We start from the raw sequence: 24,196 nt of genomic DNA, 5'->3' as shown, positions 1-24,196 counted from the left end.
ATATACAACTACAACCATTTATATCACCATGAAAAGAACGAGGGCAGACTACACCTACGCCATATATCATTATTTTAGTATTTTATATTTTTTTTCTTTTGCACACATTCAGAATTGTGAAGATCCTTTCCTCAGCCCTGATATGAGGAGAGAAAATGAGTATCCTGGGGTGAATAAACAGGATTTCACTTCCAGTATATTCTGTCATGTGGGATAGAGAATGAGATGCAGACTGCCCTGCTGGTTATATCACATTCAGTGTAACCCGGCTCTGTGGACAGGCCCACAGGCTTCCACAGCCTGCTACAGCTACACCCTTGACTTCAAGGCAAGCATTAAAATGGAGGGGTGGTGGTGGTGCCGGTGCTGGTGGTGGGTGCATTATGAGGTTGAGGGAGGGCGGTATGGAGTGTGTCTGTTTGTGTGTGCCTTCGGGGTGGGGGATGCTTTAGTTGAACCCTCTATTTTCTGCAACCACTGACAAAATGTTGCTTTTTCTGTCTATTTTCTTCTCATACAATTATCAAACCACATCAATCAATTTAAAAGTGTTATACAATTACAGACTTTTCTCTCTCATTCATGCACTTAAGTGAACACAAAATATGCATCATTGCAGATTGTAGATTTCCATTACTACAGGGAATGTTCCTCTGTTCTTATCCATGACAGATATACCCTATTGGCTTGAGTCAAGTCAGATGTGGTATATAACGCTGTATACTGAGCAGACCCGCACTCCAGCAGACAGCGCTTTCTGCCGGTACATCTCCGTGCGTAAAAATGTTATCCTAGGTGCCTTGGTGCGTCAGGTGCAGCTCATTTCCTTAATGCAAATGCTCCGCTCGCTGCGTGCTCTCACACTCTCACCTCCACTAGCACCTTGCCCTCAGGACCGGCCGGCAGCCGCCTCTGCTCCTTTAAGGCAATGAGGAATTAAAGCGTCTGCAGGGGCAGGGGAGAGGGTTATTCTGTGCAATGCTCAGAGAGTCGGTGTTGTGCGATTAGAGAGCGGCAGCGGGGAAGATGCGCTTGCTCGCCTCTTGCTGGACGCACAGAGGCGATGAAGATGATCTGACTTTGGAGTCTCAGAAAAAAAACCCCGTTTTTCATTCATATTCTACCACCCCCTGTTTGCTTCTTTGCTCTTTTAGTTGTTTTAATTTTCTAAAATTTTAATTTTTACCCCAAGGATGATCCCTCAGTCAGTCTTTTATTTAGGAAATCGGACCTTCTGACATTTTTTTTTTTTTTTTTTTTTTTTTTTTTTTTTTTTTTAAAGATTTAGTTTATCCACTTTGGACATTCATTTTTGTTTCAGGATCCGCTCGTAACCGGCTCTGACTCAGCATCACACACACCTGGGCTTCACCCCTTCAGCATCCTTTTGAATAACAGAGAGAAGCAGCAAGACGCGGAGCAGGGGAGGAGAGTCTGAGCACAGCTCTCCCCAAGACAATCACAGAGGCTCATTTATGTTCCAAGCGCAAAGAGAGGGCTAAGAAAAAAAAAAATCAGTCTAACCAAAAAGTAGAAAGGAGATATTAAAAGTAGAGACTTGGACCGGTTTGCTTCAAGACAGTGGCAAATGTTTAACCTTACCCCAAGCGCACAGAAGAGAGACCCAGGGAGGCACCGGTCGGAGGAAGAAGAGAAAGCATAGCTTGGGGGGGGATTGAACGGAGCAGGGCATGTGGATATTGGCTTTTATCTTTTCCCAGAGCATCTTGAATGGTAAGTTTCAGTGGCTCATCTTTTTTTATTAGCGCTCATTACCTTTTGCAGAAGGCAAATCACTGGTAGACAGCTAAGTGACTGGGGAGGGAGGATGGAGGTCACCTGTGACCCACATGAAATGGATTTTATATGGTTGTCAAAAGGCTGACACCCTTGATAGTGGGAGAGGGACGGGCGAGGCATGAATTGCGTTTTAAATCCTTCCAGCTCTCCTACAAACCATTAGACACATCTCTGGCCTTCAGACATACATCCTGAGCCAGATGAAATAACAGGGGTAAATTATGTTTGTCTGTATTTAATTAATTGGTTTGATTGTATTGGTTTAAATGTGGTTGCATAGTTTAAAGTTTTAATTACTTTTCATTTGCATCCAATTAACGTGATTTGTTTCTGTCTTTATTTGATGCCCAATGATACTTATTCTGTTACAACCTTGTTCCACTGTGGCCCTTAGTAATAAGTGACGTATTTGATATAATGGACATTTGGTTTAACCCCTTCCCCCTCCCCCACAGTGAGCAAATTTTTCAAGTTCAAAGTGGACTAAATGAATATAATGCATTGAAACGCTCAGTTTGTACACATATTTGAGAGTCACTAATCCATGTTTTCATTTTAAATACATTTGAAGTACAATATTCAGTTCTATTTTTGGCACTGTCCGAATGTTTCCAGCATCTCTACATCCAATTTTGCCACAAATCTGAAGGCAATCTTTATATTATTTATCTTTAAATGTAGTTTGTAGAGAGAAAATTACCACCTAAGTACAAATTGTTTATGTTACTCATCTTTTTTTTTTTTAAATGCAATTTTGTTGTTGAGACACATTCCACAGAGGTCACATTTTTCAGGAAATACAAAAGTAGTCCCCGATACACACAAAAAATGCGAGATAAATTTTCCATTCAAATAGTCGATAGCCTCGTTCTCCTTTCAAATACTGTATTCAAACACCCAGATCTGGCTGTGCGTCTTGTCTGTGTTTTCTTGTACACATGTGTATTTGTGTGAGTGCATGTGTACCACTGCACACATGAATGCGGCTGTCACCGTGCACGCATATTTGTGTGCTCATATAGTGTATCTATAATCAATAGCAGAAAATTGATACAGTTTATTGCATTCACTTATTGGCCAGAGTCCCTTCTACAGGGAGGGATTATGGCTGACTGGGTGTGTACGAAAACGGGAAGAAAAAGACAGTGTCGAAGAAGCAGAGGGAGAAGGAAAGAAAATGGAAACGTATCTATAAGAAAACACATCAGGGTGACAAGATGGGGACTGTTCACATACTGAAACAAAATCCTGCCCATGGTTGGCTGCTTTTGTATCAAAGGGTCAAGAAAAGCTGAATTCACAAAACAAAAATTGGGCAAGTGAGGATTTACAGGTATGAACACATTTAACCACATCAAGGGGCTGTGATATAATATGGTGTGTCCCCAAAATGGATTTTCCCCTCTGGCCGGGATGATAAAATAAGGTTTCGAAATGGATTTTTGTTTCTGTGTCGTCGCTTTTTCAGTGCTCAGGCAACCCTCAGTCGGTACCGTTTATTGACATTGACTATAAAATGGTATCTCCCTCAGCCCAGCTTGTGCTGAAACTCATAAAGGAACAATAAGGAATCCTCATTAATCATAATCGTCTGACTCTGACATTAGATCAACTGCCATGCAAGATTGTGTCCGTTTATTGCATAAGGGATTATTGAGGAGGCCTGTGGCAAACAACTGATAGGGATTAAGCAGTAGACAGCGTTGAGTGCAGACATTACACTTTTTGTGTTTGTCATTTGCACTGCAATAATTTTTTTTAAGAACACGTTTTTATGACTTGCTGTTTGCGTTGTCATTTTTATTTGATTTCTCCATCGCTGCACAGGAGCCTAGCTGTATGACTTTGTCCTCTGCGTCTGGATGTTTTGTTGATTATCATGAAAATGAGGTGTTCATCCGCTGAGCAGGCGTCGTCAGAATGAATGACTGAATGAATGACCTTGTAGATAGAAGCCAGCACAGCGATTGGATTCCAGACAATTCTTCCTGTTTTAGAGTTAGGCCTATCACATGCTCACTGGCCTGTCTCTATGGTAACCTCCGTAATGGGTGTCAGGGGATGTGTCCAGAAACATTCACTCATTCACTTTTCACCATATGGGGTGGAAAACTATATGGTGTTTTTTTTAATCTTGTGGCAAAAAAGCAATTGTAGACACTATTCGGATATTTCAGAGTCCATGGTGGTTGTTGGTTAATGTCTGGTGCTTGTTCACTACTTTCTCCACTGCATGGTGGGGTCATTTTTGTTCACTCTGCAGGGTATGATGATGCTTCAAAGATGAATTGGACACTTCTACAAAATGGCAGAACCAAGGAAATAGTGGACAATATAGTGAATGATTTTGGACATCGAATTGGGAGATTGGCTCTTGTCACAAACAGAGCTGACCCAGAAGTACTTGATTAGGAGCTAATCACATCCTGTCATATCAGTGTATCCTTAGGTGATAACTGAGCAAGCAGTTTTAAAAAAATAAATAAATACACAACTGCACAATGTTCACAAAATGTTTTATTGTCTTCACCGTGGAAATTAATGCATAAGGTTGTATAAAAAAAAAAGCAAAGACAGCTGCAGTCCTTAGATCACTCTTTCTTTAATATTCCAGACATTCAGAAAGAAAAAACATTTAAAAATGTTAAATATGACAAAATTGACAGGCACGTTTACTTCTTGAATTCTATTTAAGACATTATGCTTTTGCTATTTCCTGCGCCTATCAAAGTAGAATCTATAAATTCAGTCATCAGCACAGGAGAGGAAACATATTAAATATCTATGCCTGAAAGCTGCCTCTAGGCAAAACCACAGCGCGCTAAACAGGCCTATTCAAATTCTCCTTGCAAAGATGTAATGAGACAAGGCTCCTCGCACAGTCCCCACGAAGACCGCGGTGATTTCTAGACATGCACACCTTTTAACCCTGATGCTCGAGATGTAGAAAGGACCGATCTCGTATGTCTTCAAAAAATGAACATTTACACACAGATCAGGAGATCATGCAATCAAATTTTGATCTCAATTAGCTGTGACCTTTCTTGGGGGTAAAGGCAGATCCACTTTGAAATAAGACTATTCCAGAGCATCTAGCCCAGTATAGCTTACAGTACAGTAAATAGCTGCCAACATCAGTTAGTCTGCCAATTTTACATGACCCCACATTATTAGCAACCTGAAACACCGGATGAAAATGCTTCAGGGACCGAGGTGGACAGATGGATTGAAGTTGGCTGTGAGTAGAACGGTGGACTGGTGTTTGCATGGCAATAAATCTACATGAAGGCAATGAAGGTAGTGCACTGATGAGAGCCCCATTTGTTGGAGCTGTGAGGTGATTCTCAAGTCTGTGTAAAGGTGTCCAATGATGAGCGACCTCCCAGTGGCGACAGCGGCTGTGCACATGCCCCGTAAAGCAGAGGAGTGAAACCTGACCAGCCTTACAGCTGCACTCGTAGCCATTAGTCTGTTTACTAATTACCAATTAGGGTTTGGTTGCAGAAGCGGTATCACAGCTCATGAAATTAAATTAGCCCATGAAAACACGTAGCGTACAGTCAAGTAATAGATCATCATGTGCAGTCTTACTCTGATATGAATATCTAATGGGCTAAATTAAGTTTACAAACCCACTTAACTCTTGCTCACTTGTTTGATATATAAGAGGGTTTGTTGGATTACATTTTGAACTCAGTGTGTGATTCCAGTTGAAATGGCTGCTAATATTGGGTAATGGATACCCTGATATGTGATCATAATAGATATCCCCTCGTTCATACATCCTAGCTTTATAATGAGGGCTACTCTACTGTACTGTACCTCCTTTAGCCCGTCTAGCTCTCTAATTAGGAGCAAGCTTTGGCGACTGGTGCGTGTGTGTGTGTGAGTGCGTGTGTGTGTGTGTGTGTGTGTGTGTGTGTGCGTGTGTATGTGTGTATGTATGTTGTGCTGCATTTCACCCAATGTAAAATCTAATTACCGATCACACTGTGTCTGGATTCCACTGAATCAGAGGTGTAATTGTGCAAGCCCGTGTATAAATGTCTCTTGCATTAAAATGTTAACGATATCATTTAGCATCTGCAGGGAAGAGCAGAAAAGCCCTCAGCACCCAGATGTAGGTGTTTGATCATGCGTGCAAAGTGGGGTTGTAGTAATTCACTCAGCACCTGTCAAAGTGACATGTTATATTACTGTGCTGCACTGCACAGGTACTTCAGTGGCAGAACTGGTGTAAAAGGTTTATTTTACAGTTTAAAACAGACTAAGTCAAGAAAGAGGCAGTTCTGCTCTCCTGTGCAGTAGTGCTTCTGTCCTGATTTAGTTTCAAAGATTTTAGAAAGAAGAACTTAGAAGTTTGGAAATGCCGAGATCTGGACCTACAGCTTCCCGCGTAACAGCCCATCAGCTCTTTTCTTGACCAGAAAGTCAAGACTGTTGTGTCAAGATGTAGAGCCTGGTGTTGAGCCATTTAATATGGATCAGAGTCTAACCTTGCACGCAAAGCTTGCTGATTCACTAAAATTAACTTAAGGTATCTAGCGCTTCTTTGCTTTTTCTAACAGTAACAACTACGTATGGTATTGTGAGATAATACATTTTCAGTCATCAATTGAGAAAGTGTGTACAGCTGGAGATATTGAAGGGATAGCTGTCCTGGTATAAACAGTATAACAAAATCTCTGATAAATATGACAAATATATATTGTCTAACTGTAAATTTCATCATATCAACCACGTCTGCTTTGAACAAGCAGAATTGGAAAGAGGAAACAGTACTTTTACATATCAGTTTTCAAATTAAGGTGAGACAACAGCCAGATCTCCTAAGAGGCCAAATCATCTGAGCCCTATCTGCAGGTGTGCTGGTAAATGAACCATGACATGACCGACATACACAGAATATAGGGGGTTAATAAATACTGCTAATTGACAACCTAAGATAACATGACAGTCCTTTGTGGCAGTGTTTGCAGTGGTGATGAATTCAGTTCAAAGTTCAAGTCATTTACTTTATGTTGCCTCTCTGCCGTATATGAGAATGCTTTAGATATGGAGAATTATAAAAATCAGTTTATAATGCTGAATTAATGCTGTATGAGCTTTTGTGATTAAATCACGCAACATACTAGTCTAAATAGTATTTCTTCTTATCCTGCTTGCCTTGTACCAACCCTGTCTCCTAGAAATTATGTTTATGTGTTACTAATATCAGGGCAGAAAATACCTTTTGAGTGAAATGTGTAACACATCAAAATTACATTTCATCAACGTAATGAGGAAACGCTGTTAATTAACGCATTTTTCACTGACTTAATTGTTGTCCCACAATACCCACTTGTAATATTACGATATCTGTTAGTTTGGTTATGTTATGGCACTCACAGCACAGCAGTCTTTTCCTAACCTTAACCAAAGTCCTTCTCTGACCTAAACCTAACCACAGGCGGGACTCAAAATACAAAACCACGGTCTCTGGTGTGAAAGTCAGCCGCTTTGTATGCACACCATCCTCCCCGATCACCTGCATACGAATTCGGCATTCGTACATAAATGTAGCATTTCATTCACTCTAAGAAGCACTAACACCGAACAAAATCCAGGCCGCAACTATGTTTCCACTGAAAAAGTAGACCCTATTTCAGTGAGACAGTATTGCTTGCATTGGCTGCAGCAGTAAGCACTGTAAAGATCCATAAGTTGTACATCTCTGCACTGATATACAGTAATTTGGACAAACGTGTGTTTTACCTGGCGATTCAAATTGCCTGAAGTTGAATATTCTATATAGAGCAAAGAGTTTGTGCATGCACACAAGAGCCTGGAGTCCATGCAGTGTACCCTCTGCTGCGTGTGTGCGTTCTACACTGTGTACTAGACCCATGGTACTTACCCCACCAAAGCGTTTGTTAAATGCTGAAGGCAGGTGGCAGAGGTGTGAGTTTGCGATCCATCACCCACCAAGACGAACATTCACGCTGGACCTCATAAATACTGCCTCTTAATCCAGTCCTCCAAATACCAGGGCCAGGCTAAGAACTTGACACACTCTGAGGCCCAAGGCTGAATTGATCCCCGCGACTCTGGCCTGGGCAGGATGCATGTGTCTGATGTATCGTGGCTCATGAACATATCTACCACTCTGTGTCTTTCTCTCTCTGTCTTGCTGCCTTTGAGCTTTGCTTTCTCCTCTCATGTTTCAATCACACTGCATGTCTGTTTTGATTCTCTGCAGTTTTCCAGCCATTTGCATTTTTGCTGTATATTTCAAATCTGCGTCTCAATCAGATTATTGAAGTCTGCATTTCCAGGAGATATTTCACCATCACGTCTGCCCATGTGTCTCATGCTCCGCAGTACGAATATTAAAGAAGGCTAAGGGATAACGGAGGAGGCAGAGTTGGATAGACAGAGTGGCAGAAAGACAAATGGGTCCAGCATGGTTTCTCGACACTGCTCTTTATTTTTAAACCTGGCACAGATGCTAAGATTTAAGACCAACTTAGTGGCGGTTATTTTTAGCTGGCCATTTTTAAAGCGCTGTCATCTTGTTGGAGTGGAGGTAAGGTGTGGAAGAGTGTATGCGAGTGTGTGTGTGAGATGTGTAAAGTGGGTGCTTTATTTGCGTGTATGCTGGTGTTTATGTGCATATACAAGTACCTCTATATGTAGGGAGGCGCATGGTTTACAGAGTGCGTGTACTTGTGTGCATGTTTACGTTGTGTGTGTGTTTAATTGGGGAGCTGGGTGGGTGGGTTCGGGTGTGACATCGAAAGGAGCCACAGGAGTCTGATTTATGTCCTTCCAGCCACTCATCGATCTCCTGGCCCAGTGTGAGGCTGAGTGCACTGTCAATAATCTTAGCACTTTGTGGTATTCCTAGAATTCTCAAACCTCCTCTGCTCAGACTACAGTGTGATGCTGCAGTAAGCCATCTTGTCCAAGATCAAATAAGAGGGCACAGGGCCTGACAGCAATACATTTGATTGCATGGTAGTCTAACAGTGAATAGATCATTCTGCAGAGGAAGAGCTGTTGAAGGAAATAGAGAATTGGATGTATTGTTCATAGAAAGGGAAGTAATTTGGACAGAACCCTGCCTGGGTCCCTAGAAGCATGTAGCTGTTTACGGGTTGCTAAGAGTCCCTGTAGACTGTTGCCAGGATGAGGTCTATTATGTGTTGCTCTGTGTCTCTCTATCTAGACCATCCATCCCCACAAGTGATTATGCTAATTAATGTTTGATCAGATGATTAAATTAAAACTCGATTCATCCAAAGTACTAAATGCTCAGAATACATTTGTGTCTGCTTGGCTGCCTGGCTTCACACAGCAAGAGTCCCCCGGTGTCCCAGCCACTGGAGGAAAGGATGACCCGAGAGGAGAGAGAAGAAACTGTCTCACTCTCTTTTTTATTCAGGCAGTGGCACATAGAGAAGGAGACTTGTAAGACTTGTAATAAAGCAAGCCCGGGGGCTGAGGGAGAGAGGAGGAGAGATGGAGAGAAACAAGGAAAAGGAGAAAATAAGGATGCATGTGTATTTGTGTGTGTGGTGGGGGTGGGGTAGGTGGAGCGCTGAAAGGAGCCATGCTGTGGTCCCCTAAGTGTTGAATAAACATGCTTGGTTTAGGGAAATGGCTGCGATAAATGTTTAATATGATAAGTCCATAAAGATGGTCAAATGAGTCTGGAGTATTAAAATGAGCAAGGCAGGCAGCAACAGTAGCAGCAGCTTTAAAAGAGGAGGAGGAGGAGGAGGAGGAGGAGGAGGAGGGGATGGGGGCTGATAATGGCAGGCAGAGCTAACAGGATGAGAGAAGCCAGCTGCTGTGACATCAACATTAACACACTCCACCAGCTGCTGGTCACAGACGTCTCCTGGACACTACAGGGACAGTGGTAAATTTTCAAAGGTCTGCCACGGCCTTGTAATGACATTATTACATGTACAACATTAGTAGTAAGAGCAGCATACTTGTATGGCACTTTTCAAAATAAAGTTCAAAACTGCTCTAAGGAAGGTAGGAAAAAGCAACAATCAACTAGACTGAGAGGAGGACTTGTAGTGGTTGCACAGTTCAAATCAATGGCTCATAAAAATGAAAATAAAAAAAGAAAGATGACACAGGAAGAATTGAGATTTTACAGTAGTTAACAACATATCAGAAGGCAAGCAGCATCAGAAGTATTAACATCTTGCAGTAAAATTACTTTAAACTTATTATAAAATGCTTACTGATACAAAGAGAAAAAGCAATACAAGTTCACAGTATCTAATAGCAACACTGTCCCCTAGAAATTACATTTATGTACAGTACTACTAATTTGCAACAGCAAATGCAATTTGTGAGACATGTGCCGCCACCTGAACTATGATTTTTATCAGCATAATCAGGAAACGCTTTTGATGAAGGTATCCAACAACTCACAAAATGTTTATATGGAACATGTCTGTTAAATATTGACTGACAACACATTTAATTTGTTTCCCACAGTATCCATCCATTAGCCATACCACTTATCCTTCGAGGGTCGCGCAGGGGCTGGACATTGGTCGAGAGGCGGGGTACACCCTTGACAGGTCGCCAGTCTATCACAAGGCTGACACATAGAGACAATCAACCAGCCCCGCTCAAAAATTCATACTCACAGGCAATTCTGAGTCGCCAGTTACCCTGACCTGCGTGTCTTTGGACTGTGGGAGGACACAAGGAATCCCACGCAGGCACGGGGAGGACATGCAAACTCCACACAGAAAGGCCCCCGGACACACCAGCTTTTGAACCCAGAACCTTCTTGCTGTGAGAAAGTTACAGTGCTAACCACTACACCACCGTGCCACCCTTTCCTTCAATATCCCATCTTGCAATACATCTATGCTTGCTGCAAATACAGCCCGATTAATGTTTGCTATTGTGATGTTTAGGCACTCACAGTCCCTGGTTAAGGTCAGGGAAAAAGCTTGTGCTCTTAGTTAACTACTGAAAAGTCAAACGTCACTTGAAGCTTCATTAATATTAAACTGAAACCATGATTTTGACCCAACCCCAACCAAAGTGCTTTTGTGGCCTAAACCTAACCAGACATAGGAAGCAAATCCTGGTCCCCGGTGTCCTGAATTCTGTGCACCAACCATCCGTCCTGACCACCTTCCCACAACCTGCATGTAGTATTAAAATGTAGCACTTCCTCCACTCAAACAAAAATGTTGCCACCACTCATAGTCCTAGTAAACATAACATTGGTTGATTTTGGTTTCATTCATTTGACACAAAATTAGTTGTTGACTGTGGCTTGTATGCATGCAGGGGGATGAAATTCAGCACATGGTCACCAACTTGAGATGGGTCACTCTTTTTTTTTTTGGAGACTTTTTGTATAATCACTATACAAAGGCAGGATGAAGGGTGAAAAAATTCCAAATTTTGGCTAACACTCCAGAAAGGTGTGCCATGGCTAAAGCAAACAGGTAACAGGTAACACAAGTGGAATAAGATCCTTGAGGGGCCAAAGGCTGTCAGTGTCAGGTCATTCTCTTCAGCCGCCTCTCATGTTGCAGCTTGTGTACACTGAGGCCTCTGTGGACAGTGAAACCTTCATGGATATTATGTTACCTTAGCTGGCATGCAGGTGGACAGCGGTCATGTTAAGACACCATCAACAGCAACTCTTTTGAAGGCCGTTAACCTTAATGTTTGGTGACATAATAAGGTTGGTTGTCCAGTTGTGCTATGTCTACTCTTCTAACTGAGGTAAGGCCTCTGCCACTGTTGCGTTCTCTGTACAGCGAGAATGCTGCTTTAATCATGTTTAATCACGTTATCAAGAGAGACGGCGTATGCTGACCATTAGATTAGTTTGGGAGCGATTTGATTATATCAAGTCAGGTCTCAATGAGACATATTTAAGTATAATAGTAAATTACAAAGGGAGTCTTACAGGATAGAAGTTTATAATAAAAACTGAACTTGAATCATGGCCTGAATGCAGCAGTACTTGTGTATAAAAATGTTTGGCATATATGAGTATGTTTGTCAGGAGAACTTGACAACTCATCCAAAGCCAGTAGATATACAGTATCTGTTGAAAGGTGTTTTTACTGTATGAATTAGACTGTGAGTGGGCAGCAACTTATGTTTCTAGTGTCTGTTGTTAACCTGGATATCATTTTTAAATTAAACATACAAAATGTTATCTATTCAACAGTAGATGACACTTGTATTTACCTCGTATTCATCTTTATCCCAAACTGTTTGGGTTTGACAATCCTTCTGTAGTATAATGTCTATTTACTTTCAGTTGGCTGCTGTGACAATTTTGTTTTTAAGATTTCACTTTGATTTGACCACAAACCAAATATCACCCTGCAGTTCAGTGCCTATCAGTTTGTTACTTAATATGAATTCACCAAAATACATTTTATTGAGACATATATACTAAATAAATTACCTTTAAGGTTGTGATTACCAACATACATACATCATGATGCATTCAGAAGTTTCTTTTTGGCAGTCTCTGTGTTACTTTGCGTGGCAAACCACCAATGTTGCACGTTACTTGCATAAACCATCCATGATGTATATTTATAAATATATTTTCCTTGGCTTGTTTGTCAAAGGATTAGCATTAGCTTTCTATAAATACATAGTTTTTATTCTTGTTAATTAGGAACTGAGAAGAGGCAACACTGTGGTGCTGCTTCTTCTCAGTTCTTAGTAAAATTAGAAAATTATTTAAATTAATAGGTAAGATTGCAGGTGTTAATATTTTGAATAATCTGTAATAAATTCCTTCTAATTGCAAAGGCAGTTGTGGTTCAGAAGCATTTTTTAGGTTCACGTGGTGAAACCCAACTCAGAGAAAACATACAGTGAATTTATGCGGCACTTGAAACGTAATCTTTAATGTATTTACTTGATTACAGACGTGGGCTTCCCTCCACCTTCTATTGCGCTTGTTACATTACATAGCAATATTAGATTTGTATTAGTGGAAGTTTTTATTCATCATCAGCAGCAGCAGCAGAGGGAGCTGCTATAGTCTGCTACAGTATAATCCCTCATCAGATCCTCTCTCATGCACTCATCATCAGCTGCAGCAGCAGCATAATTTAGACATCAATGTCTTTATCGCTCTTTTTACTAACTGAGAAACCGTCCAGGGTCTCTGGCTTCCCCTTGATGAGACAGGCAGCCACTCTGGCCCATTTAAGACATGAAAATAGACCGGGGAGGAGGAGGCTCATCTGCTGTGGGGGCCTCGTTTCAGTGTTACCCGCCCCTCCTAGACATCAGAGGACAGATCTGTCGGAGTGGATCAGCAGCTTGCGTACAGCCAACCCTTTCTACTGTCACAGCACTGCTTAATATTCATGAGAGCAAATTGCAAGACAGTCATTTAACTTTGTGCATGGTGTACTGCCTCTGGGCAGAACAGATCAGTGGGAATGCTTACTCACACTGGACTGCACGGTCCCAAATGATTGCTGTCTGCCTGTCTCAGAACTTCTGGCTACTATACGTTACTTTCAGGTTCATGGACTTTGATATACAGCTAAATTTACTTTTGTGAAGTATGATTTTCAGAGCCTTAACTAGATGAGAATATACCTGTACACTGTACATGGAATTTGGGTCATGCACAGGTCAAAGTCCTATTTTTAGCTGCTGTGAACACAGCTTGGTTGCATAGTTTAGCACTGCATGCACCATTCCAATGCTGTCATCCGTAAACCCACAGAGTTGGAAACAGGAATTTGTTAAGGAGGAAAACTGCTCTTTGGCGACTTCTTGAATGTGCGCGAGCCAGGTATAATCTCCACGTCCCAGTCAGACTTGCCCTGAGGGCACAGAGCACAGAGCTGCTTTAATTACCCAGGGTTCCTGCTGTCACATTGTCACTGTGAAGAACCCAGTGCCATGCTGCTGTGCAATGCTGAGTCCCCCTGCCGTGGCGGCGATGACAACTCAGACAGTGGCTCTGCTTGCTCAACAGATCCAACACGAGTGCCCTCTGAAATATGGGGAGCTGAATCAATCCCACTGTCTCTATGATTCTCTCTTTGCCTCCCCTTGTTTGCTCTCTGCTGTTCTTTCTTTTCCCCATGTCAGACAGTGTTCATGGAAAAAGCCAGTGCCTGCATGAAAGAAAGAATATGTAACTATGGAATGAGGGTTAAATAGGTTGTCACCAGTTTCGCACGTAGCACTGGGTCCATTCACTGTACACTGTTGGTTCATGAGAGGGTTAAAATCACACCGAATTTACATGACTTTCACGTGTTTTGAACACGTGTCCGAGTAGCAGTTTCTATAACAATAGGTCAGCTGTGAATACAAAAATGAAAACGTGATCTTGTTGCAACTTCTTCCCTCTGTGAATTTACTAAAGAGCCAGTTAGAAAATTCATCTTTACCTGCTGTTTTCTCCCATTGGCATTGATTGCATGTTTACTTAAATGAGGCGCCCCAATGTCTCTTTAAGCACGCTGTCATGGTTGGTTACACCCTGTCAACTGATCAGCTCCGTTGTGTGAAGGATCACAGTCCTGTGATGAAACTGAACCATAGGTATTGTTTGTCATATTGTACAGTAACTCTGTGGGAGCATTACTGCGGCTGTTTCCCCAAATCACATTTTAAATAATACATCATCGAAATGTATATAATGTTTAGTTAACACTAAATTTTTTAGATATTTAGATTTTCCTCAAAGACAAAATAGTTAGTCTCAAATTTGAAAAACTAATCACAACTACTTTCATCTTATTCTGGTGCAAATACAGGAATAAGTCTGCTTAGGTTGAGGTAATCAATCAAGCAGTCACAGTATGTATTTACAGTACTGCACAGTTATGTGATGCATGGTAATGCAGCCAATAGTGTTCCAATTATGTAAAACCTAAGACTCTAATGCAGATCTGCATGGCCGTTAATGGCAGAAGGACTACTAAAATGTCAGGTTTATTGGGTTCAATGTTAGGAAACCCCCAAGGTATAATAAGGCCTTGCAGCTTTACGCCATGTCATTTACACGCTCCTTTACTGAAAACTCTGAGACATTAACACATTCTACACACACATTTCATTTACAGTTGTTGAAGTGGCAGCCTAAAGACGACAGCCTTGTGGGAGGTTGCTGGTTCAAACACTCAGACTTCATGTGAGAAATGGTGCTTTGCTCTTTAAAAGCAGATAGCAAAGTGCCATTAGGCAAGACACTGCTTTTCCAGTATCTTCTTGAACTAGTCAACCCTGACCCGTGGATCTGTGTTACTGTGTGTAATATGCATGCTCATCAAAGCTTCGATGGTTAAAAGCTCAAAGGTAGTACCCAACTGACTTCTTCTATGTGGACAGACAGACAGACCTCATTCATTACTTTGCGAACAAAATACTTAAAGCTGCTCTAATCAGTATTTCCATATGAACGATATATCAAAGGGCCTTGGTTAATGTGAAGAGAGGTCGCTTAGAGTGAACTGACTGCGCAGTTTTTCCTCAGCTCTAAGGACCATTTTTGCACCTTGTAACTCATTGCTTTGGTTTTCCAGCTGGTAACTTTATGGAAATAGTTAGCTTCTGATCTTAAAATTCATAAATACTGAGAATTTAGTTATTGTCAGACTTTTGGTCAGGATACACTATAGAAACTTTGTACTCACCTCATCAATGTAGAGATTGTATAATACCAGCACCCCACTGGATGTAAAAAAGGTCTAAAAAAGGTAAACAGTGAAAGTAATCACCTTAGTATCCATTATGTAGTTATGTCTGTCAGCTGTATGAACAATGGGACACAATTAATAATTTAAAATCTCTACAGTGATGGTAGTGAGTGCAATCTTACAGTATACTAACCAAAACTATGACAGTGGGGCCCAGAAAAAACAGCATATTTTTAAAAGAATAAATGGAAAAAGGGATGCATTCTTGCTCTTTTGCTGGTCCCGAACCAGAAATGGTTTAAATGAAACAGCTCCTTTCCTTCTTCCCTTTTCCCTGAAGATATCCCGTCGGTAAAATATCATAGTCAATTATAGATGCATATAATACATTATTGAACAGTGTCATTTATTTTACCTTTACGGTTGAGCTCATGAAAAATTATGCCAATTACTGATTTCCTCTCGGGCAACGTAGTAAGTGGTTGGGCCCTGAGGCCGTTTGTTGGGGCATGACATGACGCTCTTTGTGAGGTCTGAGGGGGTGATGTACCTGCGTCACCGGACCATTTGTGGTCTGGCTCCTGAGCTTAGTCAATTAGGAAAACGAGTAGCACAGTGATATGCACCCTTCCACCAGAGTCCATTTCTTTTTGGAATTAAATCAGTCTCACTATCACTCAGCCAGTCTAAATTGAGTTGCTCTCACATACTTTTCATATGTGAAATAGACGAATATCAAAACAGCCGTGACATAAATCCTAATCCAATTTCTCCAATGCTTGCACAGAATAGAAGCTTTCCAAGCAGACCACAAACTTCTTTGATCTACTTCTCTCCAGCCATTTGCTATTGTAGCTCTGTAATGTTCAAAGAATCAATTACCTAAGTACCCAAAATGTGTTTTTTGAAAACTTTGATGTGTGTCAGTTCTTTCTGTAATTGCATTTTTTTTAATGAAGAAAATATTATTTTGTTCTTTTAATTTGTACAAATTACTCTTTGTTTTTCCTTACTTCCCCAAATCCCCCCAAACTGAGCTTGCCGTGTCTTCAAAGTACCATCAGGCAGTATTTTGCAGACACATCCTAATACTAATACATAAACCAAATTTACAAAGAGTTTTTAGTATTATCACAGCCACATTTCATATTTCACACAAAGAAAATTACTGCTGGATGTAACGTAAATAAGGCTGGAAACTAAAAGTATAGACGCGAGTGATTTCAAAGTGTCTTCTCCTTGTCACTAACCTTGAGCAACATCCATCCCCACACAGACACACACACACACACAGCTCCATTCTGTGTTATCAACAGAGCACCGAAAAGATTGATACTCCCTGTGCCAGCTGGAAAAAAGAGAATGAATCACAATTTAATATGACTTTGATGTATTATTTTCATCTTGGCCGATGCCACAGACCCACTTAGAACCCAGCACACTATCCCACCCCATTTTATAAGATTCAAATTGCCTAAGACTTTTCGATGTAAGAGACTGTACAGGAGTGTATACAAAAGTTCCTCTGCTGGGAGCAGACAATATTTACTGTACTTCTCTAAATTTGACCGTAATCACACAGTCAAAGAATCAATATATCATATGCAATGTGAAATTCACTCAATCTGCCTTGTATATGGCTGACAAAGATAAAGCATACTATAAATGCTTCTCCTTTACATTAGGATTACGGTAAAATTAACCATTTCGGGAGGGAGGGGGGGGACTTCTGATAATTTAAGATAATAAATTAAAAAATTTTGGTGAGAGAATTGCTATATCATGAATCCATTTTTCAATCATCAGAATTTTTTGCAAATGCAATTTGGCCCCAAATTATCCCGTAAAATGTTTATCAATGATTTATTCATGTAAAGTTTTATTACATATTGGAAACGTATTACTCTGTAGTAAACAGAAAGACTTTGGTAAGCAGCAGTGTCAGACAGATAGACAGATAGATTTCATTTTCCATGTGTAAGGATGGGAAAATGTGCATAGAATTGCATCCAGACTTACTAATAAGCATTGCAAGCTGTTCACAGTTTCATATCTAGCGACTGAGACCCTAACATATGCACAGAAATACTGTATGTGCAGAAAGAGCGGTGCATTGTTAGTCTTCCCTTTGTGCAATTCACAGATGGAAGTAACAGACAGTTCTGTACAGCAGTGAGTTGGGAATGTGCATTGTTAGGATTTATAAATGAAATCAGCATGCATACAGAGACAGAGGGCACAGGCAGGTAAACAAATAGATGGATTCAGTCATCAGACTGTGGTGCTATATTTGCCTCTTGCAAGCTGCCCCACAGGCCTCATCACAGCTGACATGCTGAAAAAGTTGGTTATATTCCAGTACCAAATTCTGTTTTCTAAAATATCATCCTATATTGTATTACCTGTGCTTTGTAATTATTTTACATATAAGCACTGGCTCTGTAAAAGGTAAAAATGTGATGATGATGATTATCTGTAGTGTTGGTTGGACCATCTACTAGCCGCTCTTGATGGCCACGTACATTTTTACGCAGGCTGAAACTCCCCATATCAGTGTGACCTGGCACCTAAAGGCTGTCCGTGGTTGTTGACCATACTGTAGTGTCTGCAGCCTGTAGATGGTGTGCTTGTAACTTAATTATCTGCCACGTAAAAGATAAATAATAATGTATTTTAAAATTTTTATCCCAGTCAAAGTGTAATTTCGTTACAAAGAGACCTGGTAGGCAACTAAAAACAGTTCCATAAATCCACCATGTACTACTACATACTACTAGTCTACTATAAACGTGTTGAAGGGAATGTCTCTCTTGCAGCGTTTAAATTGTCCAATTCTGATATTACAATATTATGACTATATAAAATAAGATTATGCAGTGTTCCAGTGTGCATCATTTACACAAATATATCTTGAAAAACAATACATTTTGAAAAAACCTACTGTAATAGCTATCGTATGTTACTGACTGCATCATTAATGTGTTTTTTAATGAGTGAGACATGCAGTTGTTTGCAAACATAATGCTAAACTTCATCCCTTTCAGCAGCTGCTGAAAGAAAACAAAACATTATCAGTTTTTTGGTCCCTTTGACTTTAGTGCTGTGTTAATAAGTTTAGCAGACATTCAGACAAAACGCCTGAGATGCTAAATACGGGTAAAATGTATACATCATCAACATTAATGTTGGCTAGTTATTGCATTAAAAAATCCTTTTAAACCAGTGTTAACGTTTATAGTACAAGGTTAAACCAGCAAACGTTAGCCCAAAAGGTGATTGTATTTGCAGAATCTAAATGTTACCATTTTGCTGGCAAAACAGCAAATATATCTTTTCTAGATGGGACACCACATGTTGATAACTAACTCCAACCTAAGCTAATTTTAATATGAATTAAAATACACCAATAAATTAGTTAGTTCATTAGTTGGCAAACGGTGAGAAATGACCATGCAGTGTCCCAAACCACAAAGGGGTAAACTCAGCACTGGTAAACGGGTTACCCCTCACCCTCAGCACTGGTAAGCCTGTGTAAAATTCCTGACATTGAAAGCACAATATAACTTTATGTCACACAGTCAAGTCCGAGAGTATTAGATGAATGCAAAATATAAAGTTTCCCCAATTGATCAGTGATTTTTTTCCCCAACAAAATCCAGATCCTTAACTGTGCCACCTCAAATCTTTAAGCCCCAGTGATACTCACCATGGTAGAGCCTCACCTCTTTAATGTGGATGAAAACTCCACGCAGTCACTCCACATTATCTGAATAGAGGCTGGTTTTGGGAACACAGAGGGTGCAGAGTTGTTTGCATTTCAGAAAGGCCGCAGATGGCCTGCCCTCCAGTATGTCAACAAATTCTTGTAGGAAAAAATGCTGCAGTATTGTTCTTTAGTGTGCTAATAATTTTGAATGAGTATTCCTAATTTGTAACAATAAATGTGGATGTGCGGGCATATATGAGCAGGTCACCAGTGTCTCATAGCTGGTTGAGAGCTGCTGGAGCAGAGAAAAGCATGAAATCGTCTGCAATTTGAAACCTTGTTAGGAATTTATGAAGTGCTAAAATGTTTTCTCCCCAGGGAAGGTCCAAGCCAGCTGCCAGTGCCACTGTAAGCCATTTAGTGTGGAGCCTCTGGGCTCGTCACCAGGCTGAGATGGCAAGCGAGATACACACATACACAAATACTGTATCCACGATTCTTCTTGCCTCAAATGCAAAAATACAAACAGACTCTCTCTCTCACTCATAAACTAAGAACCAAAGAAGGGCAAACATCTGCTGGCTTCTTCACTCAGAAATCAAACAGCTGTAGATTACTTTGAAGCTAATCGGACCAACAATGACATTTATTACCCTCGTCTCCTACCCCAGAGGAAGCTCTCGCAAAAACTGCATTTAACGTCATTCTTTTAACTGTGATGTTGGCTTGAATTTAAGCTTGAATATGATCAAGGCAGCTGACCTTATTTTATAATTGATAGTAGTTCATGTTAATTTAATGTTCCCGAAGTCCCAGGGATAGGAATACAGTGATGAATCCAAAACGAATGATCATGTTACATAAATAGAACACAGTTACAGTGAATGACTTTCCAGGAATACTAATATGTGCATTCTAATTTCTTCCATTTTAAATAAACATTTTCATAGTCAGGTACCAAACAGAAGAACAAAAAGTACATTTTTTCCAAAGTGACAATTTTTATCATCTTAGTGTCTCTGGTCCAGATTTCATTTCAAAAATACATTGGAGTTTAAAAGGGATCCATGTACAGTGAAATGCCACTAACAAATGCATAACCACAGAAACTTAAAAACAATGCTACAGTTGAATTAAAATTGTCTGAATAAATGGTTGTAATAGCATACACCTTGTGTTCTTTCTCTTGCAGTTTTCAGTGAGGACCTACATTCCAGCTTATACTTTGTCAATGCATCTCTGCAAGAGGTAGTATTTGCCAGCACCACAGGGACCTCAGTGCCCTGTCCTGCTGGGGGTGCGCCACCTGCCTCGCTGCGGTGGTATCTGGCTACCGGCGAGGAGATCTACGATGTCCCGGGCATCCGCCACGTCCACCCCAATGGAACCCTCCAGATCTTCAACTTCCTGCCATCCAGCTTCAGCAAGCTGATACACGACAACACGTACTACTGCACTGCCGAGAACCCTTCTGGCAAGATTAGGAGTCAGGATGTCCACATCAAAGCTGGTGAGTCCACAGAGGAGAGCTTAGTGTAGCAGGAGTATTAGTTGAGAGCTTGATCCATGGATCAAAATGTTGATACTCCCCCTCCCCAAAAATGAAAAAGAAGTATACAATAACACAAGTGACTTCTTACAAATGAGACGTATTGTGTGTTTGTGCTTTTTCTTGTTCAATAGTTTCACGGGAACCCTACACAGTCAGAGTGGCTGACCAGAAGGCTATGAGAGGCAGTGTAGCCGTCTTCAAGTGCATTATCCCTGCTTCTGTTGAGGCCTACGTCACTGTTGTATCATGGGAGAAAGACACGGTTTCACTCAGCTCAGGTAAGATCGAGTAATACGTCAGTACTTTGCATACAGAATTTCAACAGAAAGTACTCAAAAAAAGTAAAAAAACAGGAAGATAAATAAAAATCAAGACTAATGTGTAATATGCCAAGGTAAAATGTCAGCATTAATGTTCGAATAACTGAGCACATTTGTAACTTTGTACAAGGTGTTTCAGTTATTAAAGAGCACGAAATAAAGCCTTTTTGTGGCCACTCTGGCAATGACAAATTTCTGAGATTAAATGTTTGATGGAGAGAGAGGTGTGTCTGTTTATCTCAGCCCCCTCCCTGCTCTGCTCTGCTCTGCTCTCTGCTCTTTGGACACTATGTTCTGTTTCACTGTGAGTCATCTACTTACCTGTTTACCGCCGTAGTCCGCCTTTACTGGGGCTCTGCAGCTCTGCACAGTCCTGTCCTCTCACTAGCTAGAGGTTGTTGATAACTGTCACGTTGAGTCACCGAGATTCTCTCTCCTGTACACGCTAAACCTCAGCAAACTCCATTTTGATTCCAGCAAGGGGTAAAATGGAATGGTTTACATAGCATCATTGACCTAGTTACCCTCCTTGTCTGAATCCAGTGGCGCAGCATGATAACACAAGACACCAGAACCTTCTGCGGGTTGGATTTTTACTCAAGTTAAATGGGATGCTTATCTCTTTGATTGCTCCATGTACTGCCCACTTGCTGATTTCACTTCATACTGGGGCGTTCAGGGACCTGTAAGTGAGCACTTGATGTCATTTGACTGAGGGCAGAATCTGGGACGATGTTTTGGTGGCATTTTAAATGTGTCTGCTCAAGCATGAAGATGTGTCTTCTGATCCATGCCAGCGACTCATTTACTCGAGGTTACTCAAGTTACTTGCTGCGAGCTGCGGGTTGAGGATATTGCCTAATGTCATGGAGAGTGGGCAACTATGCAGCATGCAGATATGATTACGTTCTGTAAATGAAATTAATCATGTAGACAAGACTCAGGGATGATGTTTATCTCAACTGTGATTGAAAACACTTTTCCATTATCAGGATAAAACGCTCTGACGTATCTCCTCTACATTGCCATCAAAAAGTTGGTCAAGTTGGTCAAAATTTAAGTAGTCAAATAAAATACAAAGAGGTGACATGTGTGCAAAAACAGTTTTTTATGTACGGAGTATGAATTTTAAATGTATGTGTGCCATTCCTTTATATAGAAAAAACAGTCATTGCCAATCATTTCTTAAATCAGCTCTTATTGTAATCTCTACAGTGACGTCTCTCCTTTTTTTCCAGCAGGTCTCTACAGCCTATAGAATATGCAGTGAAGTTTTGATGGATTATATTTTATGCTCTGTGTTCTTCTGAGTTCTTTCGCAAGCGTTCAAAAGAACAACGATATTGGATTGTCCGTGTTTACTCCAATAAGTATTGCAGCAGGCGAGTGCTGTCAAAAGCATGAGCACACGGTCAAAATCACTGCTGCTCTGTGATAAATATTTGATGGTAGATTCTGATGCATGAGCGGATTCACCTCGCACTGTTATGGAGAGGGTATGTTGACTCTAGGAGCGGGGGTTAGAAGGATGTGTGTGCAATGTGTGTTTATGCACATGTTTGTGCATGAGCAAAAAGCAAGAGAAACCATAAGGATACCAACAGGGCTTGACAAAGGCACCTGGGTGCAGCTTGACCCAGCCCAGTTTTTCGACTCCTTCTCCAGCCTCTCTTTTCTGTTCTTTTTTTTGTTTTTTTTTGTGTCAATTTTTCATGAAAGAAAACTTGGTCTCAGTGGACACAAAATAAAGCTATCCCACAGCCGCGCTGAATTATTAATCTCAGGTTTTTGATGGGAACGAAACATCAAGCGCACTTCTCTACCCTTGCATTGTGCATCACAATGTGAGGAAGAACAGTTGAGGCTCGAGATATTTCTCTTACTAGAGACATAAAATAACCAGGATAAGTTCTGATGTTCTTGGTGAAAAATTTAGGCTGATGATATCACTTGATTGTTCACCTAATATCGATTCACATCCACAGTGTAGATTCCAGGAAACATCTAGACCTTTGACCACTACTGATTATGTGCTGACTATGTCTGCTTCCAGTGTGGATGTGGTGCTTTTTAAGATCAGTTACTTGCATGTAGAGAGGAAACTGTCTTAAATCAGGACTGAAAAATCTTTTAATATCTAGCGATTCACATTAGGGTCAAAAATAGATGCATAATTACAGACTAGTGCTTGTCTTAATTAATCAGCTGTGATTGAAAAGTTAATTACAATATGAATTACCTCTCAGAATTAGGACTGTTCAGTAGTCATTTGAAGCGGCCTGTTTTCAATATGAATGAGCAAGTCGCAAGCTCACTGGGTCCTAATGTTGCCACTAACATACCATTAACCTGTCATGAATTTCAAAATGGATCTTACAGCACAAGCTTTCAAATGCCCGGCTCCAATCGCCTCCTCGCTGCTTTTGATAAACAATTGACAGAGCTAATAGAGAGATGAAAGAGGCAAAAAAAAAAAGAAAGAAAGAAAGTAGAGCAGGGAGGGGAGGAGCTGAGCTGTGTCCTACTGTGCTGTTGCCAGGATTTTATATATTGGACATTTATTTAATGCATGTGCGTTTCAGTGTTGTCACATGCACCTTTGTGCATCAGTGTGCGCAAGTTTATGTCTGTGTAGTTTTGTTTTTTTTAACATGCGCCTGTGTGTTTGCATGTCAAGTGGCCATGCTTTTGAAGAGGGATGGAGCTGGGATGCCCTGTGTTTTTATGATTTTCCATCTACCTACCTTTTGTCTCTCATCATTCATGATATGAGGGAGTGTAATGAGCTGGGCGGCATTGGTTGCAGATAAGAGCTTCAGCAAAACCAGTGCTGATCTTGAATGAGCTGCAAACAACATGTTGTCACTGAGACCTTGTACTCCCTTTAGGATGCAAACAGTTGTATTTTGGGCAATAAGAGCATAAATTCAGTGTCTGCTTGCGGTAAAATTTCAGCAGAAACACATTTCTCAGATTGATCATCTTTCCCAATAAACACATTTTACAAATATATTGGATTTTTTTTTTTAAATTAATTTTAATGTCAAATTCCTGACTGTTTCTAGGCATGGCACCTTCATAAGATTCATTCACTTTTCTGGAGCTGAAGTGATCGGTTGAATATCTATGATATTAAACTGAATATCTT

The 24,196-nt window shown here is 40.7% G+C and overlaps 1 protein-coding gene across 1 annotated transcript in view; it reads left to right on the top strand.

Moving 5' to 3' along the window:
• Nucleotides 1-1,323: 1,323 nt before the first annotated feature.
• Nucleotides 1,324-24,196, top strand: part of dscamb (Down syndrome cell adhesion molecule b) — a 119,023-nt gene continuing 96,150 nt past the window's right edge. Inside the window, exons 1-3 of the mRNA XM_040130723.1 lie at nt 1,324-1,734; nt 20,369-20,686; nt 20,860-21,006. Of these exons, the coding sequence (XP_039986657.1) occupies nt 1,692-1,734; nt 20,369-20,686; nt 20,860-21,006 (508 nt within the window). The 5' untranslated portion in view covers nt 1,324-1,691. The remainder of the gene's footprint in view (nt 1,735-20,368; nt 20,687-20,859; nt 21,007-24,196) is intronic.

The sequence above is a fragment of the Xiphias gladius genome, chromosome 7, assembly GCF_016859285.1.
Source record: "Xiphias gladius isolate SHS-SW01 ecotype Sanya breed wild chromosome 7, ASM1685928v1, whole genome shotgun sequence".
NCBI classification, from domain to species: Eukaryota; Metazoa; Chordata; class Actinopteri; order Istiophoriformes; family Xiphiidae; genus Xiphias; species Xiphias gladius.
Note: the sequence above shows the minus strand (reverse complement) of the source record. Positions and strands in the feature narration are given on the sequence as shown.